Genomic DNA, 16,604 nt, shown 5'->3' with positions numbered 1-16,604 from the left:
TACAAACCCATTATAGTTTTATTTGACATACAGGTGCTTTTGGTTCCTAGTCAGGGAGCTTTATTGAGAGCACAGATTCCATTTACACAAAAAGAGAAAAAAAACAAACAAAAAAAACAAATAATAGTAGATTAGATTTATCACATATTTGGATAAAACTAGCTTCAGTCTGAGACACACAGAACACATGTTTATGGTTTTCAGTTTTTGACCCTTGGATCCGCAGCACGCAGGCTCTCCTACATCTGTCATTTGCAGTGATTATGAAATGTCACAAGATGGCAATAGCAAACTCACTTTTCATTTTTTTTTTTTTCTTTACAAATTCTGCACCAAATAAAATAAAGAGATCTAAAGAACAGGAACAACAATAATAAACAATTGTTCTACATAATGTTGCAAAAATCTACATTCAAAAACCAAGACGCGCAATGTTGTACCGGGGGCCCCATTAAATAACCATATCAACAAGCACAGTCATAGTAGAACGTCTCTGTCTGTCCGTCTGTCTGTCTCTCTGCCGGTCCTCCACACAGCCACAGACGTTTGCTCTCTCTGTTATTCAGTCCCAGCAGCAGTCTCAGCAGTGTCTCCTGCACTTTTCAATAGAGACTCACTCTCAGTGGTGAAAGCGAAGGAGTAGAGGCTACAGGGTAGATTTAAACAAAAAAAAAAAAGACTTTTTAAAGTCTGTAGTGGCCCAGGCTTTGTGGCTGAATGTGCCCCATCTTGTTTGTGCATAAACATTATATTCAAATCATACAGGTAGCAGCAACACCCCCGCAGAGAGGGGTCGAGGGGGGTGAACAGTGGGTGAGGTTTGGGGAAGTTTTTCGAGAAGTATGAATGGGAGGGCAACAGGCGGAGGAGGGTGGGTTGGCGCTAGACTTTGTCTGTCCAGAGCACTACTGCACAAGGCCGTCTCCAGTTGACACCGGTTCTGTGTCGTGGCCTCTGCGATGCCTGTGCTCCGTTTTGTTCCTGTTGTCAGAGTCTTCATGTTCACCCGGGTCTCTCTCCCTCTCTCGCTTCCTCTCCCGTCGACTCTCTTGGTTCTCCTTATCTTTCCTGTTGTTGCGGTTCCGCCGTTCCCTTTGCTTGTTCTTCCTCCGGACTCCTGGAAGACAGGGAAAAGATATGATAAAGATTAGTAAAGGGGAGCAGAGGATGAAGCATCTTCATCGTCTCCACATCAGTTTCAGGAGGTAGTCCTGTGTTAAGTGAGGACTTTACATGCTGCTAATCAGATTACACACAGCACTTGTAACTGCACAACAGTTATAGTGAAGCAGTCATTAACAGTGTCATTCTTAATCCTCACGTAGAGCTGCGACGATTCATTGATTAGATGTAATTAATTTTGATTGATTGTTTAGTCGGATTGAGTAATTTAAGAAACAAAGTCAAAATCATCTGATTTCAGCTTCTTTAACATCACTATTTTATAATATATGTTCTGGTTTCTTTACTCCTCTTTAATTAAAAAACATCTTTGGACATTTGATGATGTCATCCTGGCCTTTCGGAAAGACTGAACATCAATGAAAATAATAATTGATTTGCAGCCCTATTCTCTTAGGCTCTCTCCCTTCTTGAGTCCGCCATGCTCTGCAACAATGTTCAATATCTAATAAAGAATGTTAAAATCTTTATATCATGTAAAGCATAACTGCCCAATGTGGTTTTCTAGATAAAGAAAGTATGAATTTAATGATGAAATATGTAAAAAAATGTTGTTGGAAACATTCAAAAGCTAATAAATGTGAAGCATCATGTTGAAGAGGTATCTTCTAAAGTTAGCTTGCAAACCAACTGGCTCTGGCATGGTCCAAAGCTCCCGCTCTAGTGGTGTAAGCAATTCCCTGGTGCTACTAGCTCACACTCAGGGCCACTAGCTGCACTGCTACAGGAGTTAACCAGCTAATGCTAGCTACTGTTAGCAGCATTTAACACTAACTCTGGTGAAATGCTGCCCTCTGTTTGTTCTAATTACAGGTGGGAAATTCTTACATATTGCATCTATTAATAATATTGATATAAATGTCTGTTTATTCTGTTTTACCTTTTTAAAGGAAAATGCTCTTTAAATATGAAATCTGAGAATGGTGGGCAGAGTGAAACTTTGGAAGTCATTTGGGATCCTGGTACCATTTTGCATCTTAACATGCCTTACGATAGGTGACCCTCTGAGAGAGGAAGTTTGAGCACCCCTGATTTAAAGCAACTAATACAACCAATCTCTGTGTCAAATAGAACCAATTAGGAAGAAGTCTGTGTGGTAACATATATGATCTGTGATTGACAGCACTCTGCTTCAACTAATCCGTGCATCAGCCCGTAAGTAATGAAAACTACCACGTGTCAAACAAAGTAAAAATAGCAACACTTGTTGAGGGAAAATGAACACACCACTCTTGTCCACTCTGTGGACAACCATCTATTGTTTCCTTTTCAAGTGCATCAAGCTCTGTATTGACCACTAGATGGCAGTCACAGACAGCAATTTAACCACAGACAGCAGCCCTCTCCCTGTGATGAGCAGGCCATTGTCCAAAATAGAAAACCTTTAAATAAACCCCCAATTTATCTGTTCTTGCAACACCATCTCATAAACAAAACCAAGAGTTTTGGAATGCTGAAGGTTTATCTCTGCGCGGCCTACAGTTATTAATGATAATAACAAGATCCACCCCCAGGGAGGTTGGAGACAGGACCTGCAAATGAAAGCAGAGGAGGCCCTTTCCTGTTGTTGTACTGCTGCTGTTCATGTGTGAGTGGAACGGAGCAGCACGGCCTGCTTGGCTGGTTGGCCGGCCAGTCGGGGGATTGTGAAACTGCTGAAGTAGGCAGTAGGCACAGACACAGACACAGGGAGAGAGAGAAAGAGATCTCTCTCTCCCTCTCCCTCTGTCTCCCTCCTGTCCGCTTGGTGTTCGGCCCCCTACGCTCATCCTCTCTGTCTGCTCATTAATCAAGCCGGGGCTCTGCTCGGACCAGGGGCCACGTCTGACCCGCACATTCTGGGCTGTGATACCAAGCTGTACCTGCCCACTGTGTTTAAATTTCTTCTAGAAATGATGAAGGGACAGGAAGTGAACAGAGATGCAATAACTCGGTATGGGACGGCATGGTTTTTACAGTGAAAAAAAAGTCAATAAATGAATCAAAATAAAAGATGGTGAAGATAGAAGGGTGCATGGATGGATAGATAGATAGATGGAGTAATCTGGTGCACTGACTCATTTGGGTTCTGCCCCCTGTCCTCTATAAACACAGGAAGTCCCCTTCGCTCTCATTGTTTTCTCTGTCCTGACACCATTTACAAGTATTTACAAGTTCAGTGGATTAGTCATACTGTAGCCCCCGTGCTTTTGTCGAGCCAGAGGAGAAACCTAATCCGTGCCAGTGTTGAGATGATTAGGAGCGTGTTTATCAAACCAACCTGTGTCTGGTTAGTTGGAACAGTTTCCGATGGCGTTTTGTAAACTGTGTGTTGACATGGGTGTAATGGTCCCCAAATGAGACACCTTTGGAGGGTTTTGGAACAATTTCAACAGACAGTTAGCACATTCCCAAAAGTAAATAATGAACAATGTCATCAAGAGTTTGAGGCTGGCAGTGAATGAGTGGTTCGCTTTTGGGGCGAACACATTTCGAGTGATTTCATGGCCAGCACCAGTACCTGTGATAATGTAGCTTCATTTAATGCAAACCCTTTTTATTTATCTTAATTAACAGCGGAACAGCCTGTAAGAGAGCACAAATTAGTCCTGTTTCCGCCAAGACATGTACGTTATGCAGCCTAGTCACCGGATTAAAACGTTGGGGTTGTACTTTTCTGCAAACCATAGATACCTTTTAAAGTGTACGTTTCATGCATATCATATCTACAATATGTACCATTTAATGCCCAGATAACATTTATAAGAGCTGAGATGTTCTGCCAACCCTAACCAAGTGCTTTTCTGTGCCTAAACCTAACCAGACCATAAGCACTGCTCCATCACAACATAACTATGAAAATTGAACATAAAGAAAGGTGAAGTTTCAGTGAATATACAAAAGCACTTCACAGAAATATACTAAACACATGTTACACTAGTTCCAGCTGGAAATGTTGGTGTTCTGGGGAATACATGTCCTCAACTGAAATGTATACAAAAGTGAACATAATGGTTCAGGATTTGTATTACTTGGCATGGCTCATTTTGCAAAGACAAATGATTTAAACAATTACTTCATATTTAATCACTTATAGTGATATAGTCACTATGGTTGTGTGCTTCTTAATAAGAGTTAAATGAGATGATCAATACCATTCCAATGTTTGTCCGTTCAGTTTTGAGCTGAAGCCAAGCGGCGATTGGTTTAGCTGACTGAAAACTGCCATCCTGGCTCGTCCAAAATTGAACAATCCACCTCTAAACTCCCAGTTAAAGCTATACTTGTTATTTCTTGTGAACCAGGAATGTGAGTGACTTCCTGATGTCTCCGACGGTTGCCAGTTGCCAGTAAATAGTTGTAGCAATGAACTCCCTGTAAATCCATAATATGTCGCTTTTACATTTCTGTTTGTGTTCGGATTACAGGCGCCATATTTGTGCTAAGCTAAGCTTTGCCTGAGGTTTCCTGGCTTTGGCATCAATCTTCTCAACAAGTTCTCGCTAAAATAGCAAATATACATATTTTCCAAATATCAAACTACCCCCTTAATGTAGTTTCCATCTATGTAACTGCCAGATGAGTGAAGCAACTGAAACATTTATTTTTCCGCAATTGAGCAATGTCTATTTTGTCGTCGAGCAATAGCTTTATACAAATAAGTACCAAACAACACAAGCACACCAATACTGGTGTTACATAAGAGAGCACTTGTAAATCTCCATTGTCACTCTTTAAACTCTCACCTATGTAAAAGGACTGGATTTGATTTAAAAGATGTGTTTTGATGAATAAAGTATGAATATTGACATTTATTTCAAATTATAGTCAATCTGGATCCAATTAAAGCCTTGTCTGTAACTTAGATCCCATATATAGTTAGTGCCGCATTCAGTACACAGATGACAAGTATTTGTCATCTGTACAAGTTAAGAACACTTACTGTAATCCCTAGGTAATGAAGGAGAATGTACTGTATGTAGAAACGTGTTATCCTCTTCATCCTGTGTTATTGCCCTAAAATCCCTGCCTGCACAGTGAAAGCACACAGCCGCTAGTGTGGATCTGCTGAATTGTCTGTGGCTGCAATGTAACTTCTAGAAATCCGTCGCAGCACGTTCACAAAGGGCCGGAGTCGGTAAACTGTACTGAGAGCACAGGCTTTACTGGGTGGGATACTAGACACTGTGTGTGTATGTGTGTGTGTGTGTGTGTGTGTGTGTGTGTGTGTGTGTGTGTGTGTGCTGGCACAATGAGTGAGTGAGCATTCAGTGGAAGAGAGAAAGAGAGAGTGGAAGAGATGAATAACAATCCAGAGAGAGTATTGAATGAACTAAAGAACAAAGTGAGAGTAGGAAACAGACAGAGATCAAATGAGAGAGGGGCACTGAGGGTGAGGGGAGGTGTGTGTGTGTGTATGTGTGTGTGTGTGTGTGTGTGTGCGCGCGCAGTTGGAGGAGCACTGTGTGTTTTATGGTGGCACATCCTCCATGGCAGGCGTTCTGTCGTCCGGGGAGCTTTTGGCGGGAGCCAGGCTGGGATTAAAGGCTATGGGCTGTCCCACAAGTGGAATGCCTGCCGCATGGCCGCCAGGATGTCATGAGGGGGGCACTGGGTGTGCCAGTGTGTGTGTATGTGTGTGTGTGTGTGTATCAATCCCCCCTCAGTGACTGGTTGATGCTAGCTTGCTTAACTGCATGTTTCTGTGCGTGTAATAGGTCTGTGCGAGCGTCTGTGTGTGTGTGTCTGTGTGTGTGTGTGTGTGGAGTGTGGGAGGGTTTGCAGAGGGCACGCGGTCTGTCCGGCTACAGAGATAGCGAGGTGAACAGCAGGTCCATGGAAGGACAAATTAGCCAGCATTAACTTGAGAGAGACGGTGGCGGCGGATGAGGATGTGTGTGTAAACATTCACAATCTCGAGCCGTGGATAACAGATGAGCAGAGCCAAGTTTTTCTCCCTCCACGCCTGAACATCTCAGCATGTCTCCAACAGTTTTACAACTTTTCTGACGTGATATCTGTAATTTAAAACATTATTCATAGGTCAGGACCAACTGGAAGTTGTGATTTTGCAACATTCTTTAGAACTGGAAGCTGTAACAGCTGCAGGCCTGAGACGAAACTTCAAGGAATAGTTCCTGCACTTTCTTGTGGACAGTTATATGACATGATTTAGACCAGTCTCATAACTGTGCATTACACATGAAATTGATGGCGGGACTTTTCTGGCTGTGTGTGTGGAGACAAAACTGTGTATTTTCAAGCCAAAACATGATCTCTGTTCTGTATCTTAACCTAAACAGCCTTTAACTCAAAACTTAAAGAAAGGAAGAACAGTAAAGTTACAACATATCCATGGTTTGCAGAAATTTACAGCGCTGACATTTATTCTGGCCGATAAAAGACCACTTACTGATGCGCTACCAATGTAAGTGGAGGAGGACAAAATCCACTGTCCTCATTCTGTGCAAACATTAATTTTATCTGTAATCAATTTGAGGCTTCAGCAGTCATATCAGTTTATAACAGACATTTTCGTTTAAAACTCTTTAATCATTTCTATATTTTGAGGTTTGGAAAGAATTGCCCGGTTTACAGCTAACAAGAGAGACAGTAATGTGTGTACAACCAGCAGGAGTAACAGAGAATAAAATGACCAACAACTCATGCGGAGAAGTAAAACAATGTAGCGAGAGGAAAAACAGGAGGAGGAGAGGCAGGACAGAGTGGGAGAAAAAGGCAGATGGAGAAAGTGCAAAAGAGGAGGAAAAGAAAAGGAGGAGGAGGATGTATCAATGTCTGAGGGCTGTTGGAGGATTACCGGGGGCTCTCTGAGGTCGGACCACTGACCCCCTAGCGTGTGCAGAACGTAAACAGCGAGGAGAGGACGCGCCGGAGCAGATAATTAGCTCTCATTCACAGCAGATGCTCCTGGAGCCGAGGCAACTGGCTAATCACAAGCGGGGACAACATCGATAAACAGGGACAGTAGTGTGTGAGACTACACTCAGCTTTTCTTTCTTTCTTTCTTTCTTTCTTTCTTTCTTTCTTTCCCAATCACCTCCCTTCTCTAAGTACCCCCCCACCCCCTTTCACCAGGCTCAGTCTAGGTCAACAGAGCCGTCGACTCCACACTAAAGTCTCGGCCCCGACCCGACTGACTGGGAGCGCCAACAGGGAGCTTATATGGGGGTCTATGTTTTCTTTGGTGTGGTAGGGAGTGTGTGTGTGTGTGTGTGTGTGTGTGTGTGTGTGTGTGTGGATGGGGGAATGGATCAGTGGAGAGATAGAGAAAGAAGTGAGGCACAGAGAGAGAGAGAGAGGGAGAGAGGGATGGCGGAGGTGACAGAGGGCACATTTCATACTCTGCCTTACAAATCACATCGACCCGGTTGACTCTCTTCACAAATTACCACCAAGAGCAGCGGCTGTGTAGTTATTTTAGTGAGACAAAGAAGGTATGTGTGTGTATCTTTGTGCATGTGTGTGTGTTTGGTGTGCCCAAGTGTGCATTTGTCTGACTTGTTTGAAATGGAGCGGGTGTATCTCTATCTGGATTTGTGCGTGCATGTTTTGGTCTGCATGTGTGTGCGTGTATGTGTGTGTGTGTGTGTGTGTATTGGCAGCTGAGGGGATAAACCAATACTGATCCCCTGGTCGCCGCGTGCCTCCCAGGGGGAGGATGTTGATGTTGAGCTGGCTGTTTCTGCTCCAGAGTCAACTGCTTTTCTGCTGCATCACACACACACATCCACATGCACACAGACACTCGCATGCACACACATACGCACACAGTGTTTGTTCTGTAAGTGTGAGGCCCCAGGGGGCTGGATCTCAGCCTCCTACCCTGTCTGCGATCTGTCATTTAACACTACGGAGCCCAGGCTGAAAAACAACCAGCCGTAGCCGCCAACCAGCTCAGTAACCACACACACGCAGCACACACAGAGCACAAAGCGGTCGTAAATGCGCCGCAGCATCGGGTTTTATAAAGAGGCGGGCCCGCCTGAAAGCAGTTTACGCTCTATTCATTAGAAATGATCACGCCATTCCCTGTTTTCTAGGAGCAGAGAAAGCGGTTTTACTGTTTAAAAAAGAGCTCTCGTGGGAAAACACACAACAGGCCCATTGCAACATCACACATGTGTGTTCCCCCCACTGTCCTCACTCTAACCACAATGACAATCCTCTGAGTAAACAGTCGCAGTCCTGAGCGGAAGAAGGACGAGCTCTGATTGTACAAGCTGAAGCGGCGGGGTCTGGAATTCATAGAGAGGAGAAATGGTGCCTTGTGTCACCAATTCAGAGTTGGCATTCAGAGTGTTACGGGACACCAGCAACGACAATGGGCAATGTCTAGAATGTCTAGAATTCTGAATGTTTCAAAATGTTTTTTTTTTTTTTCTCTTGACATTTTAAGCTCAAATGCTGGATCACGAGGATCTGGAGTCAGGATTTGACCGCCAGCTAGAACATAAAAACACTGTGGCTCTGCAACAGCATCACTACCTTTATCTTTACCTATACATTTCCTCCTCTTGACCAGGCACTCTTTGACCTCTGAGATCTCGGGGCAGGGGTTGCCAAAGGAAGACGGGTACAGGAGGACCTGTCGCGTGCGGGTCTCCTGACCCCGCTTGAAGCCACAGGTTCTACCGGACCGAGAGCAGGGGCTCCACTCGCTCCACTCTCCTACATCGCAGTGCACTGAAATGAGAAGAAAGAATGAAAAACCTTAGTTATTTTATCTTAAAAGCACAGTATGTATTTAATGCCACTAGGGGGCCTCAATCAAAAAAGGACAAAAGTAGTTTAAATGTTGTTAAACCTGCGAAAATCTGTCTGACGTGACTCGAAATGTTCATGGATTGGATAATGTATTGAATGTACTTCATATTGCTTCTCGCTCTTTCCCCTTTTTGATGTATGACTGGATGTTTTCCCAGAAGTTGGAACGACAGGTGACCAAATTAAACTCACCAAAAGCTTGATTATTTTTTTGTTGGAAAAAATCTGAGATTGTGTAAGGCCGAAACATATGAGATGTATAACAAAGTTCGAGTTGCTTTTAAACATTTGACTCTGAAAATGTTTCTTTTTATATCTTTAACATGTTTCCTAAAGTTCAAAATGCGGTTACTCTCTTTCCTACAAGCTTATCTGCCAGTTGTGGCCGTTCTGCGTCAAAGGCCATAAACATGGCAGGGCTGGCATCTTAGCTATTGTTTCGACACCGGACTGACCTTGTGCTGTGCACTCCATGAGTTTGTCATTGGGCTCGTAGTCCTCTGGACAGACATGGTGGCACCTCCCGCTGAGCTGGTACAGGCCTGGCCGGCACCGTGTGCATGTCTCAATGTTGACACACGACTCACACTCTGCAGGGCACTCTGCAAAGTCAGAATTATAGATAACATGTGAATATGATGACCAAATTTAACACATTAACACGGTTTATGTCACAGCAGATTCCAAAGTCGGAATCATCGTAAACTCTGGAAGGCTAATGTGAGATAAATACAAGGTAAAAAGAGTTAAATAAAGGTTTTGTCTTTGTCTCTGATGAACTCTAAACACTCACTTGAAACACACTCCCTCTGTGTGTCGCTGCGGGCCAGCCCCTCGGGGCAGTTCTCCTGGCACTTGCCCAGGTGAAGGTAGAATCCCGCTCGGCAGCGTGTGCAGAAGTTCTTGTTGAAGCAGGAGTCGCACTCCGACCTGCACTCTGAAAGGGAGACACCGACCCAAAGGCAGCGTTTATTTAAACCGGACAGGTTATCGAGTGTGTCCTCTGTGTTGAATATACAGCATGTCAGAGTGTGCGTGCATGTCTCACTGGGAATAAAGTCAGGATTATAGGCCCCTGCAGTCAGATTGATGTCTCACAGGAGAACTGTGATGTATGATTTGAGGTAAAGCAACAGTTTTTGATGCTAATTTGATGTCACTACACAGAAGCATGTGTAACAGGCGTCAAGTTTTTCAGTTACAGGATTTGAGTACATAGACCTGCTGTGTGTATACATAAAGCCATATTTCACAAGCAGGTCTTGAAGCTGCTGCTTGTCAAGTAGTGTATATGGAGAAAGGGAATTCATTCTAACAATGTCTTGGAACTGACTAGACTTGACTTGTACTTGTGTTTGTCAGGTGTAAGTAAAACACTGTGTGAAGAGGGCACTGAATCAGAGGACAGTTAATAACACACAATAATAATGTTCATTTAAACTGGGAACATGCCGTGCAAAGCACATTTTCAGGACTATTCTGTTACCATCTGCTATACAAATACAGTCACTGGCTTACTTGTGCAGGTGTTTCTTTCTGGGGAGCGCGTGCCGTAAAAGCCCGGAGGACAGGAGGTCATGCACACCCCGATCTGCTTCATCCCAATCCTCTCCAAGTGCATGAAGAAGCGCGGCTTGCAGGACAGGCAGCCATTGTAGTCAGAGCAGGTCAGACAGCCACCCTGCTGGCACCCCGAGCTCACACCAGGGATCTCTTTTGACGGGAGCAGGTGAGATGTAGAAGTATGAATTTCAAGCGGAATAACAGGGAAACCAAAATATCAAGATTACGTTTTTCTGCTATGACACTGTGGAGGGATGCACAGCATTATTTTGTAGATACCATCCTAGCAATGCCAGCCTCCCTCTCTTTTAAAGCTCAGAGCAGGAATTCACCTTGCTGTTGGAGATGGACACAGCTACCCTCTGGCTGCCTTTAAGGAAAACTCGAACTAACTGAGCACTGAAAACATTTAAAGGTTAAGTTTGCCTACTATGCTATTTTGCTGGAAATCTCCTGAAATACACGCAACCACTGTCCTCCAATGTATTCCAGCTAGGGACACAAATGGGACCCATTTTAAGTCCTGGACAATATGACACCAGCAATCAAAATCTGGCCTTCAAGTTTTGACACTAGACTCTAGACAATGTGTGCCATAAAGTGTGAATAGAATTTTATACATAGTGTAAAGGGATATATATATATATATATATATATATATATATATATATATATATATATATATATATATATATATATATATATATATATATAAATGGTTATAAATCGTTAACTGATTTATTTTGGCTGGTGACTTTATCTAGAAATTTCAACCCAGATTGGCAGTATTTCAGTGGGAACGATAGGCGGGTTTTTATTGCACAGGAACACAAAGACTTCACTGAACAAAGAAGATGGCTTTCAAGAAATATTTTAAGAAAACAAAAGACACCATACTGATTAAAAGCAGATAGCATCTTCGTGGAAGCCCAGAAGTTTATTATTTTAAGTGTTGAAATATTTCACCCGAGTGTTGTTGTGTCATTTTCTCAAGAATGAGGACAAAGAGAAAGCAGAGAGTCACTGCATCAGAGAGGGTTATTGTTTTACACTCACACGTATTACGTGCTGTGCAGATGACAGCCATTTATACTGAGTTTACAACCCAGTTCAGGTTCATAAATACAGTCGCGTTGATTTTGTATTGACATGCATTACAGCAGGTTTTTATCCCTCTGCTCTTCACTAATTTGTGGGATGATTCAGCAGACTGGATGAAAATCGCGCCCGTAGGTTTTAATCCTTTTAATTACATGTTGACGTTTTTGATGTCCGCTAAATTACGGGGTGTGTATTTCAAAATGATGGTGTGTTTAACTACTGATTTAAAAACATTATGATGTGCTCTTTTTTTTCAAGTCTTAAAGAAGAAGAAGAAATTCAGCGTGGTTTACTACTGTCAGTTGCCTTTTCATTGTCTTCTGATTACTTTTAGGTCAGAAAAAGTGTAACACAGGGGGTTTGGGTGGTTGATGCTGACGTACAGTATGCTCTGAGAGAAAACCACCGAATTCACATGACAGGTTTCATTAGGCTCCGGAGAGGATGTTTATAGCCTCTGGTCCTGATGCGTCACTAAAACACTTTCTTATGAGGAAACGTATTTGAGTCAAGCTTCTGCTAGAAATACTTCATTTTAGTTGAATCAATAAAGTGGTACAGCGAAATAGAAAACCAACTGAGGGACCAGCAGGTCACAGTCGCACCAGGAGTGACACCTGTGACAGAGCCATGAGACAAGTTCTGTGTTCCACATACTTGTACATGTATGCTGCGTTGGTGCCTGCATTGGTAAGCAACCGAGGAATTGCTTTTTCTCTGCAGCCTTGACATCTTCGTGCCACGGGCTTTACGCTGGACGTCTTCCTCCTTCTCTAAGTTTGGGGGTTTTAGCTGCCAGTTTACCATAGATCACAAATACTTTGTTTGAAATATCTCGACGATCTTTACAACTGCTGTCCGTTTGCCCACATGTGTTCCTGCCAAGCTGCCCTGTTTCACAGAAGTCTTAAGAGGCAGGAATTTGGCCTTGCCCTCGCGCTCACATGGACAAAACCTCAGTTGGACAGTGGTATCTTGCATAACATACCAGCAAAGTCACATATGAATAAACACACTCACATGCCTGCACACACACACAAACAGATGGTTGATGGAGAAAATAGAATTGTGCAACAAGGAAAAGACATTTTGCCTCAACTATTGATCGTCTATCTCAGCTTTCAATCAACACTTGAATCAACCCGCCTTCCACTGACCTGACACGTCTTCACAAACTATATAATCACCACTGTTAGCACCCACATGCCTTCATTTTTGGATGCATCATCACACAGGAAGCTCGGGTTCAGTCACTGCATGGTAAATTTGGCCAGCTGACCAAATGGTCATTGACTCCCAACTCGCTCTTACCCCCTTCTTCCCTCTGTACTCATTCACCCCTTCGCCAACTAATCGCTCCATCCTCCCTGATATCTCTGGAAGTGTTTGATATCTGCATCCTTGGGGGAAGTTCAGATTCTTAGAAGCACTCGTCAATTAATGGTCACCGAGTGAGTCAGACGATGACTCCCTACTGCAGAACGTGAAGTCCAGCTTTGACGGGGATGGGTCGCTGTCTTACGACTGAGTAACATCATGGTTGAGAATTGTTGTTGTAAATTTCTTTAGCCTTATCAGTCCATGAAATACATTTGTGATCTGTGACAAAAAGCACAACAGCAACACTGTTTTAATTCTCAGGGTCATTTTAAAGGCGCACTGTGTAGTTTTGAGAAGAAATTCAAACTCTGAATTTTAATCTTTACAATATCAATTAGGTAAAAATAGAAACATTTCAAAACTGAATAAACAAGCTGTTATCCTAGGAAAATAAGGTCCCCAGAACACTGTTTGAAGCTACAAAGGTGGCAGGGTCCACTACACGTAAAAAAAAAGTAAAACAGTATGAAATTGTGTTGTCTTTAAAGGTCAGTTTGTTTATTCAGTTTTAATCAGAAAAAAAAGAGAGTTCGTTGAGGCATAAAAAAAAATCAGTGGACAGAGATCTTTCTCTTCTGATTAAAATTTCTCCCCCAGAACTACATAGTGGATCTTTAAAACACCAAGTGCAGGAGGTCTCTCAGTAGCTCCCCTCTCTTGCACACTGCGTTGAGAGGCTCTTTAATGTTGTTTGGGAGGAAATAAACATTTAAAAGAGAGAATCTGTGTGTCCTGATGCAGCGGAGGGTATAAAGCAGACACCACAGCGTCTGTTTGTCCTTCAGTAGTGCAGCATAAACACCTATTTAAGGGAGAATAATCAACCTCTCCTTGTGTCCTTGTTAGGACTGACGTCTGACATTAAATGTCAGTTTTGCTGCAGTTTGAATAAGATCTATATATAGGCTGTGTCAGCCACGCTGAAAAGCAAAGTGATCCTCGCTTATCAGGTCTGACTTAAACTTCCCTAACAGAGCTGCCAAGAACAAAGTTAACCCCAGGACCCCCTTTAAAACTGCTTTAAAACGGCATAATAAACACACCGTTAACCCCCCCAAATGTCCACTCTGGTGGTCATGAGGGAAGATATTAACCAAAAAAAGCCTTCCTGCTGCTGGTCCGCACTACAGATCTCCGTGATTACATGTGAAGTAAAGGGGATGCAGAGAGGAGTTTCAGCCCCAGGTGGCCGGGATAAAAACATCACTTTGAGGGTCTATTATTGTAGATCGCAGACAGTTTTCAGCCACGCTGGCGAGTGATACATGGAATCTTCCAGTTATCTGCTCCCCTCTAACAGACTTAGTCACAGAGCACATCTGGAGACCCTCAGAGATAAAGTGTGCGTAGGAAGAGCAGAAAAAATATACTTTATTGATACTTATTTCATAGTGTCATGGAAAAGGGAAGGCTGGCCGTAGCTCAAGAGAGGAGACATAATCTTGGACCTGAGGGAGATATATGGCAGATAAAATATCATCAGGCTTAAGAGTGTTTTCAGCATGGGGCATCTGGGCTGTTTGTGATGGAGCCCACTGTCGAGTATGCAATCAGTCAGATTCTGAACAGCTATAAGAACAAGATGGGACATGATTTAAGATGAAGATGAGTTGAATTTGGCATCAGTGTGAGCGGGGAAACTTTTCCATAACGCGACATTGTAAGGGGACACAGTGGCCACTTCACCATATATGGGAACAAAAGATGTGAATATCGATTTGATCGCCGATCAACCTCAGCGCTGACACCCGGGCAGCAGTGCGCACTGTGCGCCTGAAGTCTGCCGCTCTGACCGCTAGAGAGCGACGGGAACCAGCAGGAGACTGAGCGCACAGAGCAGAGACTGCAGGCTTCAGGGGACAGGCAGAGCAACTAATTAATCCAATTAAGCGTTAACGGAAACGTGTTCAACGCGGAGTAAAGGTGGTGAAATCGCTACAAATTTCATGGGGCCATAAAAAGAGAATAAAACTCCCAGAATCACAATGACGACGAATACGGCTGTTTGTGTGAAAAGTGGTGATAATATGTCCAATAACTAATCAGTAATATTTTGTATTATTATATTATCTGCAAAATGTTAATTAAGTGTTCTTAGTGAAGTAGGAAAAGAACCGCAGCTGCAGTTTATTTTTTTTCCAAACTAGAAAACTCACATCGGTGGAACACGAGCCGGTGTCATCTGAGCAGGTCAGCCAATTTACTACACTGACCAATTAACAACGTGCCGTCATTAATTCAGACATGAAAAATAAAGTGAACGTTGGAATCTCTCTTTAAGTTGTAGAGTGGACACTAATGTGAATTAAAACCTCTCTGGGTGAAACAGGGCAATACATCCTGGATTTAAATGCTGAATTTAAAAAGACAATTAGAACAGAAGGATAGCGGTGACTGTGAGCGCTGAACACCGGCCAGCACCGCACCTCACCGCGCTTTACTCACGTTTATGTTGCCGGTGCCTGGAGCTGCTGTGCGGCTGACAACCAGTGTAATCCATGCAGTGCAAGATGATCAAAACAAAGGAGATCAGTTGTAATTGCATAGTAGCCCGGGGGTGAGACTCGTAAAGCCAATGTCAATGTTCACCAAATCACTTATTGGATACGATTCCGTTTCTTCCCCCCCAGACGGAGGCAGAGCGCGGAGGGCAGAGTATTCCTCTCAGACACAGCAGGACCCCCAGCTATGTGGTGATATATGGTCAATGAAGTGTCCGGTGGCCCATTGATACTTGGGCCGTTTTGAATGTAACATCCTGAACAGGATCGGTGCCGGATTGAGTCAGGGATCCGCTATCCGTGCTGTGATAAAGAACATTCCCTCCAAAAATAAATCAACAAACAAACAAACACGCCAAAAAGCTCGATTCTCATCCGGTGCGCGCAGGAGGAAAGCAAAATCAACCATCAGTGTAGGTCAGCAAAGGTGATTATAAAGTATTATGCATGACTAACAATCTCAGAAAGTTTGAGATGTAATATCCATGTGCAGAACTCCAAATTGACCTCTCTCCCCGTGAGATGCGCCGTGCGTCCCGGCGTGGACACCCTAACGTGCCAGGCGCGCTGAGGCTCTCGGTCTCATCTCAGCATCAGCTAAAGCGCAACAAAAAGTGAAAGCCACCGCAGGACCGACACTTATAATCACAAAAAAAGGAGGAAAAAAATCTGTAAGTCGAAGGGTTCGTAGTTCTTTTGGCTGTCAGACACACACCTCCTCTCGCTCGCGGTCGGCGGCAGCGCAACTGATCCAAAAAGTGAATCTTCGCAGTTTCAGCGCTTTTCTGCTTTGCGTGCAGGACCCATTCACTCCCCTCCTGCCGGCCGGCTGATGACTTCAGCCCTCTGCTGTCTCTCTCTTTCTCTCCCCCTATGAGCTCCAAAGTTTATTTAGAGGGCAAGCCCCCCGCGTCAGAGAGAGAGAGAGAGAGAGAGAGAGAGAGAGAGAGCGCACACACTGAAGTTATTTCAACAGGGGTTTAGGAGTGTGTACTGTAGCTTCTCTCTAATTCCTGTCTGTCGTTGTGCTTCCACTCCAGTGATGCTTTAAATGCACGTCGTTTAACGTGGAGTGGATGCAAGGACTCGTGGGATTGAAATAAAAGGACT

General features: G+C 43.6%; 1 protein-coding gene across 2 annotated transcripts; it reads right to left on the bottom strand.

Annotated features, from left to right (window-relative positions):
- rspo3 (R-spondin 3) lies at positions 1-16,349 on the bottom strand. Of its 2 annotated transcripts, none has more exons than XM_030393034.1 (6): positions 15,439-16,349; positions 10,468-10,662; positions 9,743-9,886; positions 9,405-9,551; positions 8,671-8,868; positions 1-1,117 (listed from the first exon to the last, which is right to left on the bottom strand). In XM_030393034.1, the coding sequence occupies exons 1-6, from the start codon at positions 15,536-15,538 to the stop codon at positions 906-908; spliced, it is 996 nt and encodes a 331-aa protein (XP_030248894.1). In that variant the 5' UTR covers positions 15,539-16,349; the 3' UTR covers positions 1-905. The 2 variants fall into 2 exon arrangements, with proteins under 2 accessions (XP_030248894.1, XP_030248895.1); XM_030393035.1 differs by having other exon boundaries at positions 8,683-8,868.
- Positions 16,350-16,604: the final 255 nt, after the last annotated feature.

This window comes from Sparus aurata, chromosome 17, assembly GCF_900880675.1.
Source record: "Sparus aurata chromosome 17, fSpaAur1.1, whole genome shotgun sequence".
Taxonomy (NCBI): domain Eukaryota; kingdom Metazoa; phylum Chordata; class Actinopteri; order Spariformes; family Sparidae; genus Sparus; species Sparus aurata.
Note: the sequence above shows the minus strand (reverse complement) of the source record. Positions and strands in the feature narration are given on the sequence as shown.

Coding starts and splice junctions, on each gene's coding strand:
- rspo3 (XM_030393034.1), bottom strand. CDS start 15,538: ATGCAATTACAACTGATCTCCTTTGTTTTGATCATCTTGCACTGCATG. Junction 9,887..10,467: donor AGAAAGAAACACCTGCACAA/GTAAGCCAGTGA, acceptor TCTCCCTTTCAG/AGTGCAGGTCGGAGTGCGAC. Junction 1,118..8,670: donor ATGTATAGGTAAAGATAAAG/GTAGTGATGCTG, acceptor CCTGTCTTCCAG/GAGTCCGGAGGAAGAACAAG.